This window comes from Miniopterus natalensis, chromosome 8 (genome assembly GCF_054644295.1).
Source record: "Miniopterus natalensis isolate mMinNat1 chromosome 8, mMinNat1.hap1, whole genome shotgun sequence".
Classification (NCBI taxonomy): Eukaryota; Metazoa; Chordata; class Mammalia; order Chiroptera; family Miniopteridae; genus Miniopterus; species Miniopterus natalensis.
In genome coordinates, this window is record NC_142088.1 from 3,531,051 (window position 1) to 3,547,586 (window position 16,536).

Genomic DNA, 16,536 nt, shown 5'->3' on the forward strand with positions numbered 1-16,536 from the left:
TTCTATCTCTCTCCCTCTCCCTTATTCTCTCTGAAATCAATAATGATGTATTTTTAAAAAGTAAAAGGGAAGAATTCAGCAGCATTTAGTGCATTCACAGTATCACACAACCACCATCTCTATTTAGTGCCACAAAAAAAAGGGTATTTCTTGAACTGAATTAGTGTCAGTTTTTTTTCAAACATTTTGGATCTACAGCAGTTCAACGACCCGAAGAAAAGCATGAGCCCTTGTCTTAGCTCTGGCTGCCATTTAGACTGACTTGTGGTAACAACAAAAGTTTTATTCCTTACACTTCTGGAGGCTGGAAGTCTGAGATCAAGGTGCCTGCACCTTAGGTTTCATTCTGAGGCCTCTTGGCTTGTAGGTTGCTGCCATTGTGTTGTGTGTTCACATGACTTCTTTGTGCACATGGAGAGTGGAGAGAATGTCTCTTAATAAGGACACTAATCCTATTAGATCAGGGCCCCACCCTCATGACATTCAGCCTTAGTTGCCTCCCAAAGGCCCCATCTCCAAATGCCATCACACTGGTGGTTAGGACTTCGACCCGTGAATTTTGCAGGAGACAAGAACATCAGATCATAACAGGCCTCTCCTACAAAAGACATCTGCCTAATGTTGCCAATCTCAGAAGTAAGCAACTCAATTTGCGTTCGACTCTAAATTCTTGTGTGGTAGCAACTTCATTACCACGGAAGCCCCTCCACTGCGCATGTGGTGTGGCCCGAAGTGAAGAATCACCTGAAGCAGATGTCAGCCTCACCTCAGAGAGGGCAAGGGAAGTCTGGATTAGGACCTTCTTTCTGCCTCCACTCTGCACAGCACTTTGTCTCCCCCCCCCCCCCCCCCCACCCTGCAAGGCAGGTTGTGGGTCCCTCTTCCGCAAGTGAACAAAAGGAAATGGCAGTGAGGCCCAGCTCCTCTCTCAAGATCACAGTGCATTCATCAGTGAGCCTCAGATCCCAGGACTCCAGGCTGGGGCTGTTGGTACAACACGCTCCTGTTGCCGGGAGACCCGGAGCACCACGTGCCATTCTCGGCACAATGCCTTGAGACAGACATTTGGAATCTGTCCTGGGGTAGGAACCCAGGGTGGCGAGAGGGTTTCAGTGCCCACAAGAAATGAGAAAGCCAGAGCTCCCGGAGATGAGAATCAATGTTGCTAAGGCGAGGCAGGTTAAGAACCACTTTCTGGAGTAGCCTGAGCTTTTACTGGCATGTACAACAGAGCCTGTTTTTTCACAGAATCTATGCAAATACCTATTTCACTGTACTCAAGATTTCTGAAGCTTATTAGCTTGAATATGTGGGCTTCCTCGTGTGACTGGGACATGAGAAAGATGCAGTGGAGTGGAGGCATTATTAGGGCCTACTCCCCGCCAGCCCCAACCATCCCGATAAGAGGCACTTCAGCACCACGTCTCACTGTGGGCCTAGAGGGCCAGGCAGGTCTGAGGATGCCCACCCCCACCACCTAGAGGACTCAGGATCTAGGATGGCTTCTCACTTAACTGTGAAACTGTCCCCTAGTAGTAAAATGGACACAATTCAGATCTTCCAGAATTTGAGAGCCACAGCCTCCTCATATCCAAGGCATCTTATAAAAACAGAAATGCCTGGTTTCTGTAGCCCAGCAGCCTTGCATGAGGTGCTTATCATGGCCACTCTCCTCTCCTGATGCACCACAGGTGACGAGCTTCAAGTCCACACTTAAAAATGCCCAGTCCCCCAAGACCACAGCTGTAAAGACAGGCAACTCTGCACACCTTGGCACACTCCGGAACCTGGAACTTTCCTACCCACACATTGTAGGGCTCAGGCTGGCCCCTCGTTTCCCTGTGTCCACACAAACTCCCTGTGCACCATGATGTGGAGATCAGAGGGGCTTCAGAAGACTCATAAGATAAAGGCTACTGTGTGCAGTCTGCTTTAATAAAACATCAAGCTTGCCTGGCCAGCGTGGCTCAGCGGTTGAGCATCAATCAATGATCCCGGAGACCACGGTACGATTCCCAGTCAGGGCACATGCCCGGGTTGCAGGCTCCATTCCCAGTCGGGGGCATGCAGGAGGCAGCCGATCAATGACTCTCTCTTCATTGATGTTTCTCTCTCTCCTCCCTTCTTCCCTCTATAATCAACAAAGACATAGTTTTAAAAAAATAAAGCATCGAACTTGATTTATTACACTATTTTGGGAAATAACCTAGGCAGTAGTTCATTAAAAAGGTGTTTCTAAATCCTCACCTTCTGACACGTTAATGTCTGCACCAAAGATGAGGAGGCTGACAAGGGAGCACACTAGCTATCACCACCAGGGCACCTAGGAAATTAGAAAAGCTCCTTTGCCCGTCTCCCACCCCCGACGGAACCAGCAGCACAGGATGACCTCACAGGCAGGAGGGTGAGGACCGAGCTGGATGGAAGCCACACTCCACTGCGGCGAGTCCACGCCATCAGCTTAACCTTGGCTGTTAGGTGAAGCTTCAGTGTGGATGGACCTCAAACTGAAATATCTTTGTTAAAAGCAGAAGGGGCAGAGATGCTCCCCTCCAGGTTCACAGAAAATGGGCCAATCGAAGGCCACTCCAACACTGACTTTGGATCTCCTTTAAGAATGACTCTCTCAAAATCGTCTTGCGAAGGGCTCCTCCAGCTTTCTGGAGAGTGCCGGCTGCCTCTGGGACTTCACATTCTGATGGAGCCTTGACTCAAGGTGCTGGGCTGAGCAGACGTGTGGCCAATCCCTCGGTAAACACAGCATGGTAATGGACCTTTCGGGGGGTTCTGGAGAGATCCTAATTGTTACTGCACAAGGCTGCTTGCCAGGTATCTGAGCTGCCATGAACAAGTCACTGTGCCCCCTCAACAAAGAGGAAGCCTGGAGGCCGGGAGACCAGCCGAGTTCATGCTTAATCCTGTGGACAGTCCCTGCTGCCCACGGGGCCCACTGTAGGAGTAACAGTCGAGCACGGGGCTCTCAGAATACAACTCCTCAAACTCTGATTTAGGATTTCCAAGTGGAGGGAAAATGGAATGCTGGCATTTATGGGCAGTGATAACCTGGGCTTAAATGAACAAGGAAGGCACCAGGAAAAGTATCACCATTACTTACACACGAACAAGTATCAGGAAAACAGAGGCCTTCCCCCCTTAGGGATCAAAATAAAAGGCTCACCAAGAGACACGAGTTTGAAAAGTAGGTAAGATTCCTTGTTTATTTACAATCAAGTTCTGCTGGGCAACACAGTTAAATAAATAAAAGATGTGCCCCAGCCTGTGAGTTTCAACTCCCCTCAACTCGAGCTCTCTGAAGGGCTAACAGAAAAGGGGAGACAGGGCGCAGCGGGGGAGCCCCACCCCTCAGGAGGAAAGGGAGCCCTCACCCCTGCCAGGCTCCGGCTTGCACCCACAGCTGTCCAGAGAGCAAGCATGGGAGGAAACAAATAAAGTGCAAATTAGAAAGTGATAAAAATATTGGTGCTTCAGTCACTTGAGGAACCAAAATTTTACACACAGGTAAAAGGAGAAAGATAAATGCTATAAAAAAATGCCCCAGGCCAGTTTTCCCTGGCCTTGCTCACAGCTCCTGAAATGGAAGGTGACAGTCATTCCCGCTTCCTGGAACGGGCTTCCCGCCTCCAGCACCAAGAGGCACTGCATGTGGGCCCTGTGCGTGGGCTTGGCACAGGGGTGGTGACCCAGAGACACCCTGAACTGCCCTCGTCCCTTGTCCCGCAGCTGTACTCCAGGACTGCGGCGTGCACCCACTTTCTGGGAAGGGGCGGAGAGGTCCAGGGAGACACCCACTCCCACAGCACAGACCCTTCTCTGGAAAAAGGATTCTGCACTTCCTTTCAAAAAAATATCTTTTGACCAAGTTGAGATTTACGTTTTGACCAAGAAATATGTAGAATCAGGAGCTTTGAAGAATGGTTGCTTTTCAAGAACAGTTTAGGGACCTAAGAAAATTCCAACCGTAATCAGAGGAGAGCAGAGTAAGAGCTTCGGGATAATGATACGAACTAGCAAGGAGACCACAGTCGCATGTCTCCCGGGAGACCGGAGCAGTCCCCGGGGGCTACCTGAGGACAGGGGTAATTCTGTTTGGGTTTCTGTTAAGACAATGATTAAAGCAAGTTCACTGGGAAAATGACGCCAGGCGACAGGACAAGCATAGGGCCAGAACTGACTCTGGAGGAGGGAGAAAGCAGAAGGAGACACCCCCATGTGGGGTGCTGTTGGCACTGCTGTGCAGTGAGGAGCTGAGCCACCTGCCCCCTGAGGTATGGAAGGTCAGAGCTAGTAGTGTTTCCCACAGAGTGGAGGCCGAGACCCACATCTGCTGAGTGGCTGCAGCGGCAGGTCCTTTTCAGTGTCATTACTCCAGGGCACTAGAGACCACAGCCCTGACCCTCAGAAGTCCTGTCCAAAGAAAGCCACCTGGCCCGCGCTCTTCTCTGGAGGTCAGAGCTCACCCATGCGCCACCTGCCAGGCAGAGCTGCAGCCTGAGTGCTTCTTAGCTTCGGACCTGCTCCCACCTAAGAAGGCGCCGTCAGTATTCCGACCACAGCACAGCTTTGCTTCCCTTGTCCACACTGACCACGTGGGAGCCGGAGGGGGACCATGCCACCGCATTGATGGACGAGCTTCAAAGGGAGAGGTGGGAACATCTGTGAGATGTTAGCGAACTCAGCACCAGGCTTCCTCACGTTTGGGGCTCAGGCTTTTCCATAGCCTGTGTCACTCACCAGGCTGCTCCTGCTCACAGGCAGGCGTTTAGTAAAGAGCAGAGAAGGGAGGAGCCTTACACTGTGTTAGGATGCAGTTTGGGAATGACAGGAGGTGGGCTTGATCAAGTTTGCCCTAAGGGAACAGCTCTGTATGGATAGAGAGGGACAGGACAACTGACGGGGAGAAGCGCGCCACTGCTTGAGGCAGAGAGGTGGTTGTGGAGGAAACTGGGTCTGTGTTACCCAACAGCTGGGCTTGGGTGGACGGAGCAAAGCAAAGAAAAAAAGGAGCCTAGGGGAAGTTAAGAGTGTTTCTATAGCCTTTTCTCCAACAGCCACTACTCCATAATATAAATAAACCAGTGGAGCACGCTGCCTGCTGTGCTGTGACTGGCCAGCTTCTCCCCCACAGCCCAGCTCCCCACAGAGCTCCCCACACTGCCCTCACAGGGCCAACTCAAGTCCATGCCTGGAGCAGGATCCCTGGGATAAGTCACAGCGCCCACTCACAACCTCAGAGGGGCTCATGGGGGTCATCTTACCTATGATGCTTTGAAAGAATCTTCTCCACTTTCCCGGAGAGCACACTCCAGACATAGAGAGAGCCCTCGGCTGAGCCTGCTGCCACATAGCTGCCATCCGGGCTGCAGAACACAGAAGACAAGAAGTGGTGTCAACCTCCCACACCCGGCTTAGCGTTCAAATGGACCTCCTCCCAACAAGTGATGTTTACTCTTCATTTACGAGTCAAACACAGGACGGTCCTGTACACTCAGAGATCAGAACATGCCATCCATGACTGTTATGACCAAAGCTGCTTCACCCTGTTACCATGGCCCTGCCTATCCAATGAAGAATGGTGCCACCACATTACTTCTTGGGGCCACAAGTCCCTAACTCTCTCTCAGACCCAAACTCAGCTCACAGAAAGATCAAGTCACCCCCGAATGACAGAGGGCTTCTTCTGGCTGACGGGCTGCCTGGTCACATGGCTCAGTGAAGGCAGGAAAGAGGGGGGGAGCATGAACTGTGCCAAAACTTCTCCACGATGCTAGAACTATGCAGTGCTAGAACTGCTGGCTGTGCAGTGTATCTGGGAGATGCCCGCCCATGGAGGCAGGGAGAACCAGGCAGGGAAACTGCCCTCCTCCAAAGAGCCCACTGGCTCTACCGAGGGACTTTCCCTCCCACCCTTACCTAAAGGCTCTTCTGTAAATGCATAGAGAGGGGAACCTGCTGTACCCAGAACGAACCAACTAGCCAACCATGGTATTTCAGTACAATTACAAAGGAACACAAGGAGGGAAGGACAGTGGTAGTGACCTCTAGCACTGAACTTACAGGTTTGCTCCAGGACACTTGGGATGAGACACTAGATAAATCTGACTCACTTTCCTGACTGGAAAACACCTATGTCTAACCTTTGCAATAAACCAAGCTGGGGGATGAGACAGGGCAGGAGGAGCATCATCACCAACCTGAACACAACTCTCGTCCAGTCAGAGCCGCACTTGAACCCAGGCGCGCTGAAACAAACAAGAGGGCACGGTCACTCGAGAGCTCGCAGCGCTCAGCCTGAGAACAGGGTCGGGGCCTCTGGTCCTCATGTAATCTTCAGGAAACCCAAACCCGCGTGGCTTCAGTTACCTAAATGTCTGTCTGACAGCATTTATTCGGAGATCAATAATTTTTAGCAGGTCGTCACGGGAGCAGCTTAGGAGTTCAGTCCTTTCGGGGTTTAAGTCCAGGGCCGTGATCTTCCCCAACAGCTCCATCTCCCGGACAATAGTCTCTGACCTACCAAAGAAATGGAGAGTCTGAGAAAATGTGCCACAGAAATGTCAGGCTTTCCCATCTGAACTGGGATGTCAAGCCATGGAGATGAGAAGGGAGAAAGGCAAGTCAACCAGAATGCAAAGCCCTTCTAGGGCAGCAAATCTGCTCCCAGCCTTATAAAAATACCCGCACTGCTGCTTTTATCATCTTTCCGTCAACAGACTCTATGGTGATCATTTGAGTTCTAGAACTCTAAATCGGTAAGGATTCTTTTCCCTGCCCATTTCTGAAATGATACGATAATTGCTCATCAGAACTTCTGATCAGCATGCGCCAATCAGGGCTCCCATCCAAATATGGAGAAATGTGTGCTTTCTCACAGGATTTCCATCACACTAAGTTCAGCCCAAGGACGCCCCCCAATTCCCTGGATGCCAGACGTGAAACTGGGAGGTGTGGGCCCTTCTGCAGGCATTTTGTTGTAAGTGATCAAGGAAATGATTTCCTATCACAAACCATAAGTAAGGAAGAGAGTTGACCTTAGTGTTGGCCAGAGGCAAGCCACTCCACTTCTTTGGGACACAGAGTCTTCATCTGTCTAGGGGATGGACCAGGAAACTTCAAACATCCAGTTTCACTCTCAAAATCCATGGTTCAGGTTTAAAAAAGCTAACCGAAGGTCAGCAATAAAAGTTGAAGTGGTGTTTAGGAGCCACGAGCTTCACTCCAGACCTTTCAAAGTCTCATCTATAACCACAGCTCTTCACTCCCCACTCTGTCCACAACTGCTTGGCAACTGGGCTTCTGCCCCAGCTGCCTTCCACTCAATCGATCACCAACTACATCCTAACCAACCAGCCTCATCTGACGGCACTCCTCCTGCTGCCTGACTCTGTTACTCCCTCAGCCTTGTCCCATCCACAGGACTCCCTGGCTTTCCTGCCCTTTCTGGTTCCTCCTCCTCAGGAGGCTCCCTAAATGCTGTCCTCTTACTGCTTTTGTGTGTCTGAGTAATCTGTTCTTACATCTTCAAAGTCTCCCCTGAGGACTTCCAACCTCTCTAAAAAATGCTGCTTGTTTTTCCAAATGTCTATTAAACACGACAAACTAATGCCCTAATCTCAACACACTCTTTGCACCCTCTTCCTAAATCTGTCATTTATTCTGTCTTGCTTTAATTTTCTCTTCCTCACCCTCCACATCCAACTTGTCACCAAGTCCTGCCCGAATTCTTGCTCAAGTGGATTCCTGTCCCCCACCCGACACCTCCCTCCACTACATGGAGTTCAGATCCTCATCAACTCTATTATTTCCCTCTAAAATTGCCACCCATGTAATCCACTAGACTCCAGAAGCAATCCTTTGCTGAACACTCAATGGCTTCTAAGATCAAGTCTTTTCCAAAACGGCATATAAAGCCAACCATGTCAGTCCCACCTGCCCATGCCCATTTTAGCGACCAGGTTAACCTGCTACTCTGGTCTAGAATGTCTCTCGGGGGCTTTTCTGCAACACGAAGCTTGCCCTCCTCTCAAGATGAGTCTTGTAGCATTCTCCAACATTCCTGTACAAAGGGCTGGCTCTGTCTACTCAGCACTTAGGGCACACCTGTGTCTGTCCCACCTCTTTCATTTACTCCCCCCCGCCCCCAGGGGTTCATCTCTGCTTATCCAGCAGCGAGTCAGGTGCCTGTAAGTGCATAGGGCATATCTGTGGTTGTTGACCACAGCTGTCCACTTCACAGTAAAGAACAGCAAACTGTTAAAATGAATGTGGACTAGAGCTTATCTCCACATTTCCAGGGATTCAGAAACACGACCCACATACAAATCATCACAGTTCTAGAACGTACAGACCCTCCACGTGCCTCCCCACTGAGCGAGCTCCTGGGTATTATACCGGATGTCCCAGAAACGAATTTTCTTGTCAAAATGTCCACTCATTACACACTGCTCTGTGCAGACAATATCGTTGCAGCTGGATCCCGCAAACACTGTCTTTATACCTGAAAGAAAGCCAAACATAAGTCATGGAGCAGAGGCCCCTCCATGGCTGTGCACACAACCTCACCACCCTCTGACCCTGAGCCGTCAGAACTCCGCATTCACATGAAGCCTCAGACGTGAAAAACTGCCACCACCTCAGCGCCACTCTCATATGAAACCAAACTTGCATTCAAACATTTTCATACTAAGTGCAGGCAAACACCCCCAGTTAATGTCTAATCCCACATATAGACAGAGAGACTGAATTTCCTCACAGACTTTGCTGCGCAGGTCCCAGAGTTTGAGAGTCCGGTCATGACTTCCGGAAACAATACGCGCATTGTCCAGCAGGAACTTGGCCGAGAGCACCTTGCCGCTGTGTCCCGTGAGTGTGTGCTGGGAGAGAGAAAGCAGTGGGGTAAACCTGGGGCGGTACATGCCAGGAAGCCAGAAGCACGAGTAGCTGGGGAAATGCCCAGGAAGCCTACCTATCTATAGGTGCTGCTCAGAGGCGAGGCATGAAGAGGATAGTCTCCACCACAAATAACATTAAAACCAAAAAACATCACTACACAAAGTTCACGTGCCCCACCCTCAAACACAGGGAGGGCAGGCTGAGAACTTTTTGAAACAGGCTCATTACAGATACCTTCCTGTACTGTTCTTGCATCTTTTTTGTAAGTCTGGATTATATCAAATCACAAAATGTTAAAAGTCTAGGTTTTAGCCAGTGCTTCTAAAAGTTCCCTCCTTAAAGTCAGAATAGACAGGTTCGCAGCAGGCACAACTCACAAAAGGAAACGTCAGGCCTCTTTAAAAAAAACAATGAAAGCCCTGAGGGTTTTTCAATCAGAGGTCTCAGCTTAGAAGTCAGATCAGACCCACAGATACCACACTCCCAGCAATCACATCCCTTGGATACTGGCTGTAGGATGCCAACCATGAGTCCTCCCTGGGCTCGCCAAGGAACACAGACCTGGGACATCACCGAGTGTCAGCTGCCCCTTTGCCCATCAGAGCACTACTGGAGCCTAACGAGAGTGGGGCGGCTGGGGATGGCAAAGATACTGGGAGGGGACCTGGGAAGTCAGCCCTTTTACTGCTCATCATTGACCTCTTTTATGTTTGCAAAACCTCAAAGGCTCAGAAGGTATTCACTGATGTTTCCTTTCTAATTAAAAAAAAAAAAAAAAAGCCTTAAAAAAGACCCTAATATATTTATTTCATTGGTAATGATGGGTTTCAACCCCACTCCCAAAGATAAGACCTCAGAGTTTTGTGTTTTTAGTGTTGAAGTTTCAGAATCCTATCTTTCCTCTATGCTGTGTAGAGTGATTGCACTCAGTATAGGAACAGAAACTGCAGCCACTCCTACTTCTCCCTTTCTGAGGAGACATCTGCGCAGCCTCTCACTCACTCCTCATCCTGAAACCTCTCTGAAACAGGGACTGGTCTTACAAGTGTGCAAGCCATGTGGCAGCTGGGCTGTAGCAGTGTGGAAGCTGCCACTGATCCTGCTAGTAAAAGCAAGAAAGCCACAGCACCAAAGCTTACATTTAGTACAGTATAGGAACGCAACTCCACTCAGGACAACTCACCCGACCTGTACAAATCACCGGGGACAGGAAATCTGGGTGGGTACCTCTCATGCGATGCATTTAAGTTCTTAGTTCTGTGTATGCAAACTGCCTGTTTTCTTTCTTACTACGCAAGAAAAACGTTTCACAAACATACGGAAGAAAACGACATCACTCATGAATGGACTATGTGATGCATGCACTCACTTTTGCACACTTTAATATTTCCATTTATTTATGTTATTGCTGGTGTAACATTATAGTATAAGCAGTTTTTCATTGATAGCTGAAAGTGCACAAGCCCGAGCCACACCGATTTGGCTCTGCACAGCCTGGGTCACTAACTTAATCTAAGAAAGACGAATCTCTTCCACACGTTGGTTTAGCAGGATGAAACAAGGCACATGTGGACAGTGTTGAGTCTCCTTAAAAGTCTTCATAAATACTTTAGTAGCCGAACAACCTGCATGTGGTGAGATGACAGTTCAGCTGAAATTTCCTTGGCCAGCAGACACTTAAGTTGCTTTAAAAGTTTCATGATAACAAATGATGCTGCGATGAACACTAGGAGCGCACAGCTTTCTCTTCTTTCCTGGAATGAACTACTGGACTAATGGAATAAAGAAAAGGGGTACTTTTATTTCTTGGTCCTTCCTATGTATTGCTAGCTTGCTTTTTAAAGTCTGGATTGTACTACACCTGCTCTTGGTGGAAGCCCAGCGGGACCTGCCTGAGGCCAACTAGCTCCATCGCCATGTTTTTGATGGTATGGAAGTGAAACTCCTAGAAGCACTCACTTTATCACTTAAAAAGTCCCTTCTGAAGTAGATCAGATTTGTTAAAAATTCTTTTACCCATTCAGTGTTTTTGACATTTAATATTTAATCTTAAGACTACTTTTAGGTTTTGTATTTGTCTTTTTAACAAGGACCCATGAGACCGTCTGCAGTGGGTTCAGCTGTCCCAGCAGCCTGGGTGCTCTTCTCCAGTACTCTGTGCAGGCTCCAGTGGTCAGACCCCGAAGGCCGCCCACCGTGCAGGCAGCTACCATTCACATCAACCAAAGACAACTGAGCCCAGAAAAATAAAGGACTTGACAAGGAAGTTCCTGAAATAAGAACTACCATTTGAAAGCCAGTCCTGCCCATGGCTACTTTTCCACGTCACTGTCAGAGGAGTGAGCAGGGTGGGTTCTTCACCCCAGTTTAAGTCACATCTCAGAGAGCAGCCGGGCCAGCTGGCACTGACTTTAGATTTTAAGGGAGTCTAACATACCCGGTATTAAAAGGAGTCCTGTCATGGCCCCTTCCAGCGCCAGGCTGTTTCTAGTGTCCCTTTACTAAAGAGTTTTAAAGCAAGCACTTGCCCAGCTGCTCCCTGCATCCATTTGCTTATCATAAAAGTTGAGGAGCTACTGACCAGGGCTTGGAACTGAGTTTCAGAACATGGATGTCCATTCATGTCTTCCAACATTCTCAGTAACTAGGGTCTAAGTGGGAGCCACAGCACCTACAACAGGGAGCCCACTGGGCCCTGGTAAGAGTGTGGCATGTGAAAAAGGCTTCCTGATCTCTTTCTATGTTTACCTAGGGACAGGACACAACTGTGAGCAGACCAGAGGCCAAAGAGCCAGCTCATCCAGCAAGGGAGACAGTGACTCAGACACCAGCCCAGCTCTCAGCACCCCAGCTTGGGCTTGGTGCTCCAGCACCCTGACAGAACCCTCTCCAGTGAAACTCTGTCCACCTCTGCAAACCAGCGCACTTGAACTACCTTGCCTCCAGGTCCCCTCTTGTTATGTCAGACCCAAAGGTGACACCTACCTGTACAGAACTCTACCAATTAAGAATATATCCTGCACAACTGATGGGACTCAACCGCATGTCGGTCTCCTCCCTCCAAGGGCCTCAAATGTAAGGAAGGCTGTAGGTCCCTCTTCACCAATTAAACACTTTGCTTTTTCTCAGTCTAGAATAATCCAGGCCAATCCAACAAAGGCAAGAGCACAGGCCTCAATTCCAATCCTCACCTGTTTATTACACGACCTTAGGCAAAGAGGATGAGTTTCCTCACCCAGCCACCTCAGCTGCCTCCCAGGACGACAGCAGTAACTACACAACACCCTCACTGCTGGGTCTAATGCACAGGCCACTCAAGACAAGCCCCTTTCGTTTAGGTAAATTAACTGTAGGTGCACGCAACTCTGGCTTAAATGTCCAACAGCGACAGGTGGTTAAAGAGTACAGCAGGCCACAGATGGGTTATAACGCTGCATGAGAACAGGCTGGGCATCTTTGCCATGTTCAGAGGCAGAACTATCACGCTTCAGCTGAAAACGCGTCCAAGCATCTGAACAGACGTGGACTGTTGCTCGAGGAGAGGCAGGCCCTGTCTGTGAGCACCAGTCCACCTCCGCACCTTCACTCAGACAAGAGCATGGGCAGGCTCTTCAGCTTTCAGAGAACATAATCTCTGTCATCTTCACATCTCAGACTCTGTATGCGTAGCCCTGTATCTTCTTTCAACTAAGAGTCAAGAATTACCCCCCTTTCGTGATCTGCTAGCATCTAACACTGGCCATTTTCCACACAGCTCCTTGAAAATGGAGAGTCTAAGTGATCCATTCACTGTTTCTAATAATTCTTCTGGCTGCATTCCTGCGTCACCAAAACAGACCATCAACACTGCCTGGCGCAGCTGCCACCTCCCTGCATTCACCTTTAAGAAGTTCGTCTTGACATCCTGCTGGCTTCTGTGTGGGTGCACACAGAGCTGCTGTCAAAGTTTTTTTGTAAAATGCCCACCAATGTCAAGTTCACCTACATCCTACCTTTCAGTAGGCCTTATTTAATGAGCTCATGTGAAGACTCCTTCAAGCTTAAGGAGAAAAACCAGCCTCTGAATTAAGCTGCCTGTTTTTCATTAGAACAAAGGCGCTATAACCCTCAAGTTTTGGTCTTTATCTTGGAATCCACGAGACTTCTTGGCAAGTCTGGGTTCAGATGCAGATTTCCTCACTCACATCTGATCCCATTACTATCCCTTCCTCTCCACCTGACTCCTAGCAGCTGTTGTCTCTCTCACAGCGCATCCACGTGTACGTCTATATCTTACCTTCCAGCTCTCCTCTGTACAGTAATTACTAAGTCTTGGAGCCTGTCAGAAACACAATTTATATGCTGGCACTAAGGTCGCTGAAGCTAAGCCAAGACTGGCATTTATGAAAGTACCTCATCTTATGAACAGGAGTGTCTCGAGTCTTTCATGGAAATGTGAGGGTTTTCTACTGCAAACATTTTGAAACTGAATCTTGGACAAAGTGAAAATGGAAACACAAATTTCCCCAAGGAGGGCAGCAAAGGGCAGGGGAGTCCAGTATGATTCTCAGGAAAAGACACACAATTCTCCTAAATGAACAGACCTGTAACTCCCTATGTGTTGTGCCTTGATAACCACGTGAAGTTGGGAGACAATAGTAGTTTTCCTAACTGGGTCTTACCCGTAACCGATAATCATCCACTGTCCAGATCCGGCTTGCAAAATCATTTGAAGCTGCTAAGAGGTAAGATCCCTATTGGAATAAAGGAGGGAAAATTTCAGCCAAAATAGAGGAATTCAATTTACATAATAAAACTCTCCAATAATCAAGTCCAAGAAGGTCTAGACATCTAAAACTACACTTGATCCAAATACCAACCATTACCACCAGTGTCTGCCAACTCATCCATTTCCGCTACATTCAGACCTTTCTCCTAAGCTTGCTCATCTTGCCTGGATGTCACAGACCCCACAGCTCAAAATGAACTTCCCTCCCGCTGCCCAACTTCAGTAACAGCAATTCTGTGCGTACTAATAAACAGAATTAGTGTGTACTGATTCCATACACACTGCCCCAGCCAGAGAGCCCACAGGAATCAACTCTCCCCGCCTGCCCACCTCCCAGCTATGCACCAACCCCGCCCTGCGCCCCCCCCCCCCCCCCCGAGATCTGCTCATCTGGCACAGATGTAGCTGGATGCTCTCTCCACCTACAGCACCTCAGCCCAAACTGGGGCCTTTACCAAGTCTGCAGAGACACTGACCAGCTTGGTTACTGCAGACCTGCCTCCCCAACCATCTTCAACTAGGTCACGATCAGCACAGAATTTTTAATCTACTGTATCTTTCTTTAACATTGATTTTACTCAAGATAAATACCAGACAAGTCAGGTAAGTTATTTTTAAACTGTGAGAACCAGATGTTTTCAATTGTTTCTAAACACCTCTGAACTCACCTATTTCCCTGGGTATTAGATACTTACAGCACTGTCAAATTCAATGCTCGTAATTCCTGCATTACTGCCGGAGAGGGAGCCCTTGAACTCACACTTGTCTGGATAAAAAGATTGAGGAAAGACAGGCAGTTAAGATAAAATGGGGCACTCAAAACACTGGAAACCAACTACATCATCAAAACCAGCAGCATTCCCACACCATTACAGAATCAACCAGCAGGCCAGACAGAATACAAGGCCAAAATACACTGCAGTCAGTTTCTAAGACCAAGGGAGGTATAAGTGGATGCAGAGCCGAGCATTCTGCATGTGTGTTTAGCTGTTCTTTTAGAGAAATTTAGTGTACACATGTCATGTCAACTGACTTATAGTTTAATTTAGTTATTTCTCAGTAAAATTTTCTAGTTTACGGAAATACATCTTTGGGTTTATCTGTCTTTGTGCCAACATAACTATCACTTCAGTAGAACTAGACCATCAACTTTTCAGAATCCAGATGTGATAACTCTCATGAAGGTCTGAAAAGAGTTTTTGTTTCAGTTATGTGTAACTGGCTAGTCAATAGAATGCCAATTATGCTAGTTTGTAATTTCTTACTCAGTCCTTCTAAATAATAACAACATGAATACTGGTTTGGAGCTGTCAAATACATTTAGGGCTGGGATTATTAACCTGCTCCATGAACAAAACCTTGAAACTTATTTGCAAAATAAAGCACATTTAATGCCTCTTACTGAATCCTAACTTTCATTAGATTTTCAAGAGTCAAAAAAGGCCAACATCCACTGATTAAGGTCCTTACTTAGATTATACCTTTAGAGGCAAAATTATTACTGCAAATTCTAAGAAATGTTTCTCTGACTTACGCCCAAGATATTTGTCTATTTGTTTGGCAGCCAAAATACAAGAAATGATAGATAAATGCTATTCCGCACGAGAGATTGATCTCAAAAGACCAAACACCTCATTAAAGTTCTGTTATCTAGAAGGCACCAGAGGAGGTTATGTCACTGCTGTTTATAGAAGTGATTCTGAACAGAGCCTCTGCTTTTGATAGAATGAGCGAGGACGGGAATTCCTACTGAGTGGAAAGTGCCATCCGTCTGATATTTTAAAAGTGTGAAAACAGGACACCCCAAATTATTTCATAAACTGCCTCTTGGACTTGGTCTCTTCCAAGGTTCAGTAAATATTAGCCAAGAGGGTCAAAACTGTGGACCGAGCAGGTTGTTTGTGGAATAAAGGCCCTATAATTAGTTAGGACATGACTGCTATTTGTTCCCCAAAACTATAAAAAACGGGGCCAAACATTCTATGTTATTTCTATAGACCTAGTAGAATTTTATTTTATTGACACAAATTACATCCTGGTACATGTTATGTTAATATTAATTTCGACTGGTATTTACTTCCTCTTTAGCAGCAAAAAGGAGAAGGTTAATTTCTCTCTCTCTCTTTTTTAAACATATCTTTATTGATTTCAGAGACAGGAAAGGAGGAGGAGAGAGACAGAAACATCAATGATGAGAGAGTCATTGATCGGCTGCCTAGTCCACAACCCGGGCATGTGCCCTGACCGGGAATCGAACCCCGCTCTCCTGGATCCTAGGTCGATGCTCAACCAGAGCCACACCCGGCCGGGCGATTTCTCTAATTTTTTTATAGATGTTTTTACTCATCAAGAAGTAAAAAGAGTTCTGCTTAGATTTTTAAAAACTACACTTTATAAAGTTTCTATTCTTATGATATAGCTTTATTATTACCTTGTAAGTTTCGGCAATTATCATTCATAAGGTGTTTTGGGGTAAAACAGCACAAATTCTAACGGGCTTCACCTAGCTGTAACTGCCAGGGATTTAACTACTGAGTCACTTTCCTGAAAATCAAACGTCAGGGCAGACACATTTGGTGCTTTACTGACTACCTGTTCTAACCAACTCGACTGACAGACTGCTCTTGTCTAATCACAGAGCAGTTGGCTACAGGGCTCTCCAGCAGCTCTAGCTTAAGGGAGGCTGTCGTGGAGAAAACAAGGGACTTGAAGTCAGAAGACCCAGCTCAACTCGTAGGTCCCACCACTCCTTTGCCACATAAATCATCTTTTAGCCATGTGAATCAACCATGTAAATTTGGTAGTGCTTCCTGAGTTTTCAAATACGGATGACACCCACCTTTCTAACTACACAGGGC

The 16,536-nt window shown here is 47.6% G+C and overlaps 1 protein-coding gene and 1 non-coding gene across 3 annotated transcripts in view; both read right to left on the reverse strand.

Annotated features, from left to right (window-relative positions):
- Positions 1–3,191: 3,191 nt before the first annotated feature.
- ATG16L1 (autophagy related 16 like 1) overlaps positions 3,192–16,536 on the reverse strand; it is a 32,041-nt gene continuing 18,696 nt past the window's right edge. For both annotated transcript variants that reach the window (XM_087819510.1, XM_087819509.1), the window contains 8 exons: positions 14,374–14,444; positions 13,572–13,643; positions 8,771–8,891; positions 8,410–8,515; positions 6,382–6,531; positions 6,213–6,260; positions 5,277–5,378; positions 3,192–4,650 (listed from right to left, as the gene is read on the reverse strand). In XM_087819510.1, coding sequence (XP_087675636.1) covers positions 4,557–4,650; positions 5,277–5,378; positions 6,213–6,260; positions 6,382–6,531; positions 8,410–8,515; positions 8,771–8,891; positions 13,572–13,643; positions 14,374–14,444 — 764 coding nt within the window. In that variant the 3' untranslated portion in view covers positions 3,192–4,556. The remainder of the gene's footprint in view (positions 4,651–5,276; positions 5,379–6,212; positions 6,261–6,381; positions 6,532–8,409; positions 8,516–8,770; positions 8,892–13,571; positions 13,644–14,373; positions 14,445–16,536) is intronic.
- Positions 9,350–9,610, reverse strand: LOC148092537 (small Cajal body-specific RNA 6). The gene has a single exon (XR_015714946.1).